At 38.2% G+C, this 13,614-nt stretch overlaps 1 protein-coding gene across 3 annotated transcripts in view; it reads right to left on the reverse strand.

Annotated features, from left to right (window-relative positions):
• Nucleotides 1–9,187: 9,187 nt before the first annotated feature.
• Nucleotides 9,188–13,614, reverse strand: part of LOC306888772 (MOB kinase activator 2-like) — a 40,176-nt gene continuing 35,749 nt past the window's right edge. For all 3 annotated transcript variants that reach the window (XM_079447214.1, XM_079447213.1, XM_079447212.1), the window contains exons 4-5: nucleotides 12,034–12,158; nucleotides 9,188–10,487 (exon numbers count right to left, since the gene is read on the reverse strand). In XM_079447214.1, the coding sequence (XP_079303340.1) occupies nucleotides 10,216–10,487; nucleotides 12,034–12,158 (397 nt within the window). In that variant the 3' untranslated portion in view covers nucleotides 9,188–10,215. The remainder of the gene's footprint in view (nucleotides 10,488–12,033; nucleotides 12,159–13,614) is intronic.

The following is a 13,614-nucleotide window of genomic DNA, read 5'->3' on the forward strand; positions in this document are numbered from 1 at the left end:
AATAAATGTTTTGCATTGAAATGTGAAGAAAAAAAAAAAAGCCTCAGGAATCTTTTGCAGGTGTTTAGAGTTAATTAGTTGATTCAGATGATTAGGTTAATAGCTCGTTTAGAGAACCTTTTCATGATATGCTAATTTTTTGAGATAGGAATTTTGGGTTTTCATGAGCTGTATGCCAAAATCATCAATATTAAAACAATAAAAGGCTTGAACTACTTCAGTTGTGTTGTAATGAATCTAAAATATATGAAAGTCTAATGTTTATCAGTACATTACAGAAAATAATGAACTTTATCACAATATGCTAATTTTTTGAATAGGACCTGTATATATATATATATATGTGTATATATATATATATATATATATATATATATATATATATATTAAATGCAATGCATTTTTGCTGATTGATATGCCCGTTCATATTCATTCAGAGAAAACAAACAAATATAATAACAGCATTTTTGGGAACATAAAAAATAAAATATGAATTTAAATAATATTTGAAAATCTATGTATGTATATTCTTTACTCGCAGATGAGTTCATATACATTATTTAATATGTAAAATATTTTAACAGTATTATATATATATATATATATATATATATATATATATATATATAATATTAAATGTTAAAATATTTTCATACATAAAAAAATTAAATAATATAAACTAGTGGATTATTATTATTTTTATGTTGTTGTCATTGTTATTTAAAAATTTTGCTTCATATTCAAAAAACAAACAATTTTTGGAATTTTAAAAAAGAAAATTCATGGGAACATTAAATAAAAAAATGAACGTGAATTAAATATTAACTCCAAATAAATTTTGTAATCAGTTGTATTTTTAAATTAAATGTTTTAAATAACAATTATCTGAAGCAACATAAATGAGTGATCTATATTCCAGGTATATACATTAGTAGTTCATGTTTATTTAGAAATAATAATAGATAAATAATAATAACATTTTAGGAAATAATAATAATAATAATAACAAACCGAATATTAATTTCAAATCATAATCAAATTAAAATATTGATATTTTGAAACACATAAATATTCTATGCATTATTAATTTTTAAAATGTATAACATTTCTAACAATTGGAATGTACATTATATATTTTGGTTCACGGAACATTAATGAAATATTTTGTAAATTATTTTTGAAAGTTTAGAAAGTGTTCATCAGCAGATGTGATGTGATTGCAGCTCCTGCTCAGGTTCCTGCCGGATGGCCAAAGTACAGTGAGATCCAGATCAAGAACCTGAGCGTTCGCTACGACAGCAGCCTGAAGCCCGTCCTGAGACACGTCAATGCTCACATCAGACCGGGACAGAAGGTCAGTCTGACGCTCTACACAAACACATTCACAGCTTTCGCTGGAAGAGCAAATTACACGTGAAGAGTATTTTATGGCTTGGTGGGAATCTGTGGACGGACGGGAAGTGGGAAGTCCTCCTTTTCTCTGGCTCTCTTCAGAATGCTGGACACGTTTGAGGGTAACAGGAGCTTCGTGATGATCAAACTCATCCATGGAATCACAAAGACCCAGAAGAGCTCAGAACATGATGTGTTTTGTTCTCACACAGGGCAAATAGTCATTGATGGGATTGATATTGCCAAGCTTCCTCTGCAGACTCTACGATCAAAGTTTTCCATCATCCTGCAGGATCCCATTTTATTCAGTGGAACGATTCGGTGAGGCTTTACACGTTTCTCCAGCCTTTTATTCTGTATTTTCAATCAGCTTCGCTGTACAAAGATGCACAAATCATCCAGTGCACTCTTTTCTAGTCTTTCAGCATGCACTTGTGTTTCTCAGGTTTAATCTGGATCCGGAGAGAAAGGCCACTGATCAGATGCTTTGGGAGGCTCTTGAGATTGCTCAGCTCATGCCAGTTAAAGCTTTACCTGGAGGACTAGGTGAGATCAATGAGTTCAGTCTTTTTTACAAGTAAGGACTGGACGAGCAGAACAAAAATAAGCAGTAAACACTACCGGTCAAACATTTGAAATAATTAAGATATAAAAAATTATATATATATATATATATATATATATATATATATCTTCTGCTCACACAGGCTGCTTTTATTGGTTAAAATACAGAAGTAAAAAAATTTAAATTAAATAAAAACAGTAAAATTGTGAAATGTGTGACCCGGGACCAAAAATACCAGTCATAAGAAGCTGTAGCTTTCTTTTATGTAAAACATTATTAGGATATTAAGTAAAGATCATGTTCCATTAAGTTTTGACACATTTACGGTAGGAAATGTTCAAAATATCTTAATTTTTTATTAGTAATATATGCATTGCAAAGAACTTCATTTGGACAACTTTAAAGGTGATTTGCACCCTCAGATTCCAGTTGTATCTCGGCCAATCTGATCCTAACAAACCATACATCAATGGAAAGTTTATTTATCCAGCTTTCAGATGGTGTATAAATATTACAATTTCAAATAGCTGTTTTCTCTGTTTATATCTGTTAAAATGTCATTTATTTCTGTGATCAAAGCTGAATTTTCAGCATCACTACTCCAGCCTTCAGTGTCACATGATCTACATAAATCATTATCAGAATTATGAGATAAACTCAGCACTGTGAGGAAAAAGTCAGAATTATGAGATAAACTCAGCATTGTGAGGAAAAAGTCAGAATTGTGAGAAACTCAGCATTGTGAGGAAAGTCAGAATTATGAGATAAACTCAGCATTGTGAGGAAAGTCAGAATTATGAGAAACTCAGCATTGTGAGGAAAAAGTCAGAATTATGAGATAAACTCAGCATTGTGAGGAAAAGCCAGAATTATGAGATAAACTCAGCATTGTGAGGAAAGTCAGAATTATGAGAAACTCAGCATTGTGAGGAAAAGTCAGAATTATGAGATAAACTCAGCATTGTGAGGAAAAGCCAGAATTATGAGATAAACTCAGCATTGTGAGGAAAAAGTCAGAATTATGAGATAAACTCAGCATTGTGAGGAAAAAGTCAGAATTATTAGAAACTCAGCATTGTGAGGAAAGTCAGAATTATGAGATAAACTCAGCATTGTGAGGAAAAGCCAGAATTATGAGATAAACTCAGCATTGTGAGGAAAAAGTCAGAATTATGAGATAAACTCAGCATTGTGAGGAAAAAGTCAGAATTATTAGAAACTCAGCATTGTGAGGAAAGTCAGAATTATGAGATAAACTCAGCATTGTGAGGAAAGTCAGAATTATGAGAAACTCAGCATTGTGAGGAAAAAGTCAGAATTATTAGAAACTCAGCATTGTGAGGAAAGTCAGAATTATGAGATAAACTCAGCATTGTGAGGAAAGTCAGAATTATGAGAAACTCAGCACTGTGAGGAAAAAGTCAGAATTATGAGATAAACTCAGCATTGTGAGGAAAAAGTCAGAATTGTGAGAAACTCAGCATTGTGAGGAAAAAGTCAGAATTGTGAGAAACTCAGCATTGTGAGGAAAAAGTCAGAATTATGAGAAACTCAGCATTGTGAGGAAAAAGTCAGAATTGTGAGATATAGCTCACAATGAGTTTATCTCACAATTCTTTTACCTCACAATTCTGACTTTTTTCAGTTTGTCTCAATTCTGACATTTTTCCTTGAAATTCAGTTTATGTCTCATCGTTGGCTTTTCTCACAATTCTGAGAGCAAAAGTCTAAAGGTTAGTTTTTTTTTTTTTTTCAAATTCTGACTTTATTCACAGTTAACTCTTGAGTTTATTTCTCACAATTCGGCCTTGTTTCCCAGAATTACCTTTATTTTATTCTGCGGCAGAATCCAGCTTCCATAGGGTTAAAGGGTGAGGCTCACTGTGATCTGATGGCTGATGTGCTGTGTGTCGGACAGCATCGTGTTCACGCCATCCTGGGCTCAGACGTGGTGATTGTGATGAAACACAGCGGCATCTTAGAATACCATGAACCGGACGTCCTACTGGAGCAGAAGGACAGCGTTTTCTCCGCGTTTGTGCGAGCAGACAAATAAAGATGGATGGATGGAGGCAGAATCATGCAAAATTCAGATGTGTATGGTTGTATATGGTTTGTGTAATATTTGTACAATTGTCCTGTAAACTAATAAAATGATGAATTCCACAATAGCTTGTTGGAGATCTAAAGTGAGGCTCTGTTGTGAAACATCAGGATGTGTGCTGTAAGTGAATTAGTTTGATCTTTACACAGTGGTGTTTGACCCCTGTACTGCCACCTATCATCTTCAACATGATCGACTGAGTTTAATGCGAACTGCACTGATACTAGTGTGTTTTAGAAAGTGGTTTACACAATTAATAATTCCCTTACATGCGCAAACCAAAAAACAACAACATGGGCATCACTTCTCAGGATTATCTCATCAAATCTTTCCACCCATTTGCCATAGCAATCATTAGATTAGATTAGATTAGATTCAACTTTATTGTCATTTATGCAGAGTACAAGTACAGAGCTAATGAAATGCAGTTAGCATCTAACCAGAAGTGCAAGAATATAGTGTTTTATATACATATAAGTGCAGAGTAAGTGAAGATATGATTTACAGAATATACAGTGGAATTGCTATATACAGTATTGAGCAGAGTATATACAGAATATAAAATAGGAATGCAATGTAGGGATTGTATGTACATTATGAACAGAGCAATGTAGATTATATAGATTACAGATTATATATACACATTATGAACAGCAGGAACGTGAGAACAGTGGTAATAAATAAATACAGCTGGATGAGTGTGCAAAGTATTGATAGAACAATGTATTCTATGCAAAATAGCAGTAGTGCAATATTTTATAGAAATAGTTTACTGTGCTTGTACAGTAACAACTTTAAACAGTTTATAGTGTAATGACTTGAACGATGTGCAGTCTGTGCAAAATATGAGTAGTGCAAATGCATGTGTTTAAAGTACTGTGACCAGTGCAGTAATAAGCAGGTGCAGGTTAGATTGGTGGTGTGGCGTTCAGAAGTGTCACAGCCTCGGGGAAGAAGCTCTTCCTGAGCCTACTGGTGCGAGAGCGTAGGCACCTGTAACGCCTGCCGGATGGAAGGAGGGTGAAAAGTCCATGGTTAGGGTGAGAGGCATCCTTGATGATGTTTCTTGCCCTGCCCAGACAGCGCTTATAATAAATGTTCTCAATGGAAGTTAACTGGGTGCCGGTGATCCGTTGAGCAGTTTTCACCACCCGCTGGAGTGCTTTGCGGTCAGATGCGGAGCAATTGCTGTACCATACTGAGATGCAGTTCGTGAGTATGCTCTCAATGGTACAGCGGTAGAATTCCACAAGGATCCTGGGATTCAGGTGAACTTTCTTAAGGCTCCTTAAGAAGTAAAGGCGCTGCTGTGCCTTTTTGACCAGAGTAGAGGTGTTATGGGACCAGGTGAGGTCATCAGAGATGTGGATGCCAAGGAACTTGAAACTCGACACACGCTCCACTTCAGCTCCGTTGATGTAGATGGGTGTGTGTGCATGACTCCTAGTCCGCCTGAAGTCCACAATGATCTCCTTTGTCTTCTGGGTGTTTAGCTGTAGATTATTGGTGGCACACCATACAGCCAGGTGCTGCACCTCATCCCTGTAGGCTGATTCATCGTCATCCTTGATCAGACCTACCACCGTGGTGTCATCTGCAAATTTGATTATGGTGTTGGAGCCATAAACAGGAACACAGTCATGGGTGAAGAGGGAGTACAGGAGAGGGCTCAGTACGCAGCCCTGTGGCACGCCGGTGTTCAGGGTGATGATGGAGGAGGAGAGGTTATCTAACTTGACGGACTGAGGTCTGTTAGTCAGAAAATCTAGAATCCAATTACAGATGGGTGTGCTGATTCCAAGCTGGCTGAGCTTGGAGATCAGCTTGGAGGGGATTACTGTATTAAATGCAGAACTGAAGTCCATGAACAGCATTCTCACATGTGTGTTTTGACTGTCCAGGTGGGTGAGGGCAGAGTGAAGCGCTGTTGAGATGGCGTCCTCTGTTGACCTATTGTGGCGATAGGCAAATTGGAATGGGTCCAGTGTAGCAGGGAGACAGGATTTTAGGTGGGATGCAACCAGTTTCTCAAAACACTTGGCAATGATGGGGGTGAGTGCAACAGGACGGAAGTCGTTAGGGACCGAGGCAGTGGAATGTTTCGGTACTGGTACGATGGTGGAGGTTTTGAAGATAGTGGGGACAGTTGTTTGGGCCAGGGACAGATTGAAAATGTCCGTGAAGACCTCAGCTAGCTGCTCCGCACAGGCTTTAAGCACACGACCAGGTATTCCGTCAGGGCCAGCTGCCTTCCGTGCATTCACCTTACGCAAAGTGGAGTAAACGTCTGATGTGGAGAGAGTGAGAGGCAGTTCACTGGGTTGATGCTCAGCTTTGAGTGAGATCTCCTTATTATTTTGATCAAAACGAGCATAAAAGTGGTTGAGCTCGTTTGGGAGGGAGGCAGAGCTGGAGGGGGGCACAGAGTTAGGTGGTTTGTAATCCGTGATAGATTGTATGCCTTGCCACATACGCCGGGGGTCTGAAGAATTGAAGTGTTCTTCAATCTTCTGTTTGTGTGTGAGTTTGGCCTGGCAGATACCCTTCCTCAGGTTGGCTCTGGCTGAGCTGTAAGCCTCCTGGTCTCCAGACCTGAAGGCTGCATCTCTTGCTTTGAGCAGGAGGCGAACCTCTCTGTTCATCCAGGGCTTCTGATTGGGGAAGATTTTTATTTTTGTGTGTGTAGTCACTCTGCTCACACAGCTGTTGATGTGCTCCATGACAGAGTTGGTGTAAGTGTCAATGTTAATCTGAGAGTTTGTGGTGGCCTGGGCAGCAAACTCACTCCATTCTGTGAGCTGGAATTGATGTTGAAGAGTGGAGTCAGCACCTTCCAGCCAGATTTTAACAGTCCTTGTTGTAGGTTTCACACGTTTGATGACCGGGGTATACTTGGGGAGCAGGAACAAAGAGAGGTGATCAGACTGACCCAGGTGGGGGAGGGGTGTGACTTTGTAGGCATCACTCACATTAGTATAAACGTGGTCCAATGTTTTATGTCCTCTTGTAGTGCAGGAGACATTTTGATTAAATTTAGGGAGAACAGATCTAAGAGTGCAGTGATTGAAGTCCCCAGCAACAATAAAGGCTCCATCCGGGTGCAGGGTTTGTAGTTTGCTAATAGCAGCACAGAGTTCTTTCATAGCCACGTTAGCATTAGCGTCCGGAGGTACATAAACTGCAGCAGCAACAATGCAAGTAAACTCACGTGGTAGATAGAATGGCCTGCACTTGATAATCAGGAACTCCAGCTCAGCAGAGCAGTAGGTATCAACAATGACAGAGTCTTTGCACCATGATTTATTTACATAAATGCATACTCCACCACCCTTGTTTTTACCAGAGGTTGCTGCTACTCTGTCAGCCCTGAAGAGAGCACGTCCATCCATATGCACCACGCTGTTTGGGACATCGTTGCAGAGCCATGTTTCAGTGAAGAACATAACATTACAGTCCATAAGCCATTTCTGTGTGAGGGTCCAGATCTTTAGTTCGTCCATCTTGTTCATCAGAGACCGTACATTGGCAAGGAAGATGCTGGGCAGAGCTGGTCGATGTGGGTTTAGCCTTAGCTTAGCACGCAGCCCTCCACGCTTTCCCCGTCTTTGTTTACGGTCTCGACGCCGACGCCGAGCACTTCCGGTCGGTACGAGTGATCCGCTTGTCCGCGGTGATCTCAGTAGCTCCGGCGGGAGTTCGCTGAAGTCGAAAGGATGATCTAAAACTATGTTGGAACACTGTTTGTTGATGTCCAAAAGTGATTGTTTACTATAGCTGTAGTTCGCATAACTGGATCGCGCGAACACGAGTGAAATAACCAGGTAAATTAACACTATTTTCCAAAATCTGGTAAGACGCTGAGCCTCGCGATGTGTTCGCGCCGCCATCTTGTCATGTAAGTCAATGTAACATTACGCTTGTGTTGTGTATTTTGTGTTTCCCATAGGGATCTAAAAAAAAAAAGAGTTATAAATCATGAACCGAACAACCAGCTACGAGCAGAATCACATTACAAACTTTGATTTAAAGCATGAGAATATCAGACAAAAAGACAAGCAGGCTTTAATGAGGGAAAGAACTACAATCCCATGAAGCATGGTTATATATTCAAATTAAAAAAAGATGGAGATCTAAAACCATTGATTCAAATATGTTGATTAGATGCGTATAGAACATATTCCACATAGAATGCAAAATATGAACATTATGCACTCAAATAAATAGTTTGAGCTCATAGGGAGAATGCATTGCATCATTTGCAGTGCTTCATGGGAGTGGGCGGAGCTCCACGATTGTTTCTGTTCTCTGATAGGTGATTTCTTTACAGAATCATGGGTAATGTAGTTTTTCCCACCAGAAATTCTGCTGTTAAAAATATTACAACAATTATTTAAAAACGAGGCTTTAACAAAAGCACACCTTGTTGCTCACAGTAGTTCTGTCTTTAAAGATTTAGAAATTGTGACCCTGGACTACAAAACCAGTCATAAGGGTCACTTTTTCGAAATTGAGATTTATACATCATCTGAAAGCTGAATAAATCATCTTCCCATTGCTGTATGGTTTGTTATGATCGGACAATATTTATCTGAGATACAACTATTTGAAAATCTGGAATCTGAGGGAGCAAAAAAAATCTAAATATTGAGAAAATCTCCTTTAAAGTTGTTCAAATGAAGTTCTTAGCAATGCATATTACTAATCAAAAATGAGGTTTTGATATATTTACGATAGGAAATGTACTAAATATCTTCATGGAACATGATCTTTACTTAATATCCTAATGATTTTTGTCATAAAAGAAAAATGTATAATTTTGACTCATACAATGTATTGATGGCTATTGCTACAAATATACCTGTGCTACTCATGACTGCTTTTGTGCTCCAGAGACACAATTATCATTCAAAATAACTTCCAATATGGAGAAAATGAATGGGATTTTTACTTCTGTAACCTGATTGGCTGACGTGTGTATTGTGGGCGGGGTTCTCGTGACAACTAAAACCACTTACAGCACCTTCAAATAATCAAAACACATGAAATTGCAACATTTGTGACTTGACACTTCTTGATTTCACAGATGAAAAAGGGAAGAAAAAAAAAAGACCACATTAAACTGTTTTTGACTTTTAAATATTTTATTAGGTTATAATTTGCAGAGCTTAAAATATTAAATCGCTTTTAACTTAAAGTATTATTAAAATACATAAAACAAAAGCCAGAACTGAGGAGCCCTGAAAAACGTCAACTAAAACCGAAACGAAAAGGAAAAAGAAAACAGAGAAATAAATTAAAAGCAAAAAGTCTGATCTTCTCTTCGCAACACAAACTCTCTGAACAGTGATGAAGGGAGAACTAAAACATCTGTCGCTCTCTCAGTCGCTCTAAGATAATAATCTTTGCAATCGATACGTAGAGACTAAGCGTACATTCTCTTCCATTCACAAATCGTCTTTTCAGAATGAGGCTAGACATGATTACAAGCCGTTTCCAGAGCCTGGAGAGCAGGCGTTCGGGTTCAACAGCAGACAACACGAATGTCCTTGTCATTCTCGAGGGAGAACGCCTGAAACCCAGGCCCTGGAGCCAAAATGACCGCCCGAATCAACTCGGCTCTCCTCTACGGTGGTTAACATGCTAACAAGTCTGTCCCATATAAGTAGAGGGCCGGCGTTTTAGAGGATGGGATTGCTATATGATGAGTAAAGTGACACCGAGAGGCTTGTGGGTGAGCAGGTAGCATTGACAGCTCTCTCAGTTCCTGAGTGCAAAAGCCTTGAACACACACGCGCGCGCACACACACCCCTTTTACCCTATAAAAATGAAAAAGAAACCTTTATACCGTACACAATGACCAGGCCGACACCCTTATGAAACCAAGAGAGGGGAAGCTGCTGCATCAAACGGAGGCAAAGACGAGGGAAGACGCCAAAGAAAGCGCAAAACGGGAAGGAAACCGAAGCATGGTCAGGTTGTTCTTGGTTAAAGGGTTAGACGGCCGCGTCTGAGGTCATTCGGCGAGAGGCCTGGCTGGGCGCTCCTTACACTGGGTCCTAAAGAGAGCAATGTTCTGGGAGGGTGAAGGTCTGTGAGTCCCAGCAGTCCTTCTGAACCCTGGCTTGGCAGGTCAGAGATGGAGCGGCGCCGGACTCATCTCTCCGTCACGTGGTTCTGTGGCTGAGGGGGCAGCGGAGTGCACAGCGCCTCCGTCAGATCGTCCATCATGGACGTCTCCTTGGGGTCCATCAGATTGAATTCCCTTATAAAAACCATGAAATGCGTGTAGAGTGTGTTTAGGTGTCCGTGCAGGTCCATGGCCACCGTCTCCTTGTAGTGGGACCAGTAGATGTGGGCCAGAACGTGGAAGAGATACCTGCAGATTTTCTTGACCAGCGAGTCGAAGGTGTTGGGGAACTCTTTACCTGCAGACGAGCAGACAAACTACATCAGTGTCCACACATTTAGACCAGTGCATTTGATAAATACATGACGTGTGCACTACTCTTCAAAAGGCTGGAGTATGTTTTTGAAGGAAGTCTCGGTAACACTATTTTAAGGTGTCCTTGTTACACATTTTACATGTACTTACTATTATAATAACAATAAATTATGCAAGTAACCCTAAACCTAACCATATAGTAAGTGCATGTAGTTAATTAAGATTCCTCAAAAACTTAAATATTTAATTACACTGTAACAAGGACACCTTAAAGTGTAACCAAAGGCTCTTCAGCTCAACAAGGCTGCGTATGTTTGATCACAAACACAGTAATATTGTGACATTTTTACAATTTAAAATAGCTGTTTTCTGTGTGAATATGTGTTAAACTAATTTATTTCTGTGATCTGCAGCTGTATTTCCAGCATCATTACTCCAGTCTTCAGTGTCACATGATCTTCAGAAATCATAATAATATACTGATTTACTGATCAACAAACATTTCTGATTATTATCAATGTTGAACACAGCTGTGCTGCTCAATATTTGTGTGGAAACGGTCATACATGTAATTTTCAAGGATTCACAGATGAATAGAAAGCATTTACTTGAAACACAAATCTTTTGTAATGTGTGACCCGTTCTGGAGAAATGAGTCAGAAGTTAATATTCATATCGAATTTTCCATGACATAAGTCCAAACCAGTGAAATATGATTTTCAAACCCATGCTGATGACGATTGTGCCGACTGACATTTGCAAAGCATAAGACGTGCCTTTCCACGAGCGCCCGATCTCCCTTATAAAGAACATTATTGTGAAATATGTATTGGCGAGATTCACATCATAATCTGTTATGACTGACATGAACGTTTAGTTAATAGTTGGGGGAAAGTCTGATGTGTAACATTATATCTGATCCATGCATTACAGTAGGTCTATATATTATAGATCTGTCTCAATGTTGCATTAAAAGAAAAGACAGAATCACTCGCTGCTCGATTAAATGCTGTTTATTTGCATCTTTGTTCTGGTTTTTAATAACAAAAGATAAAATAAAAATAGCTATATTGTGATTAATAATATAGTAATTATTTTTAAGAAAAGAATTGGAGGAAAATATGCAACGTTGCTTGGTGATTCTGCGTCGGAATCTTTAACTCGATTTTTCTCAAAATCAGCTCAGCCCTAATATTTTGTATTGACTATAATAACAAAATATTAACTAACAATACATTTGTTCCAGTATTTATATATTTAAGTAATTAGTTAAGTAGTTGTCTAATGGGACCTTATGGTGAAGTGTTAATGTTTAAATGTACAGAATGTTGCACAACAGCTAATGGTTTATGTCCACATCCACTGTCTTACATCCAGTCTTTATTAGTTTTCTATTTGCTTTCAAATAAACACAACAGAACTGAAATATATTATTTAAGACTATATTTGCATTTGCAATATCTCCATAAATGTTGGAAATGAAGTGGTGTGGTTTGCACATGCATCACCAGGTGGCGGCAGACACTCACCGTATTTGGTGGGAAAGATGTCCTCATCGGTCACCAGCTTCTGGACTGAACTCATGACGAAATCCACGTACTGCGGCGCTGTGCATTTCGTCTTCTTCCCTTTTTCATCATACCAGTAGTATGTCCTGAGACAGATATTTTATTGAGAAAATGTTTGCTTAGAAACACACATGCTTCTGCTAGATCAATCTAAAACAGAAGTACAGCATCATCATCCTCATCGTTTCCTTCGTTCACTGCTCTTTCTTCCAACAGCTCACAGTAAATGATGTTCGTCCCTCCACCAATCGTCTGTCTGACACACTTTCTGCTCAGCGGCTGTTCATTAACCAAACGGTCTGATAGAGAATCTTCCCATAAACCTGACCAGGATTTATTTAAGATGCGTCACTTATTCAATAAATGCTTCGGTAAACACTCAGTTATCATCAATGTCTTGTTGAAACAGCACAGAATTTGTAATGGTTTTACTGGTTATAATGGGACTTGTATTGGTTTTAATGGAAACTGTAATGCACTCTGTTGGTCTCTACTGGTAATTGTTCACCTTCTATTGGTGGTGACTTGTTAAAACCAATAAATCCTAATGGAATGTGTCCCAAAACACACTACAGAAAGCCATGTGAGACCTGTGCTGGCAAAATGAGTCTCAATGAGCAAATTTTCAAAAATGAGTTTATTTATTTTCACATGCTCCATTAAAATACCTTGAAAATGATAAATGATTTGTTGGAATTGGACGAGAAATGACTGAGCAAAGTCAGTTCTGAGAAAAATCAAATTGACGTTTTCTAAAGGTTCCAAAGCAACATTGCATTGTTTCCTCCACTTCCTTTCTTAATATTATTTACTATATTAATAAATCTCAATAACAGTTTTTTTATTCTTCTTTATTAAAAATAAGTACAGATGCCCAAAACAAGAACAACAGTAGAACAAATATAAGAAAGATTCAAATAGGCATAGTGCACTACTTTTTTCATTTTACATCTAAACAAAAGCATTAAAGTAAGAAAAACAAATAAATCAAATGTAAAAATCACTTCGGTGTGTTCATTACAAATACATTAACACTACAAAAACAGTTTAATCAAAAGCACTCTCAGAAGATGAAGTGTAGAAATAAAGATAATTGTAGATGTTTAGTCACTGTGGAGTACTAGGATCACTAGAAGAGGGCTTAATGAACTCATTTCTGTAGCTCAACATTAGACCGTGTGCATTGCTACTCATTTTGCCAATGCAGGTCACATTTTTAATGGTTAAAGGTTGATAGTTTGTAATGATATTTGTAGTGAAAACCATTAGAATTTCTTGTTTTTTTTCCCAGCAGGACATAAAGCGTCAGCAACACACAACCATTCCTCTGGCATAACAGGAAGAACGAATCAAATCAAATCTGCTTAAAAATTAGCAATGCACAATATTGAACTTTTGCCGACATCCGATATTTTCAGCTCATTTTGGCCGATAGCCGATACCGATATTTTTCCTTTTGTTTGGAAACAACACTACGTCTCTGCTGTGTGGAAATTATAAGCAATTATATATCAATTATATATCAAATCGCATCATTTTTTT

This window comes from Barbus barbus, assembly GCF_936440315.1.
Source record: "Barbus barbus genome assembly, chromosome: 22".
Taxonomy (NCBI): Eukaryota; Metazoa; Chordata; class Actinopteri; order Cypriniformes; family Cyprinidae; genus Barbus; species Barbus barbus.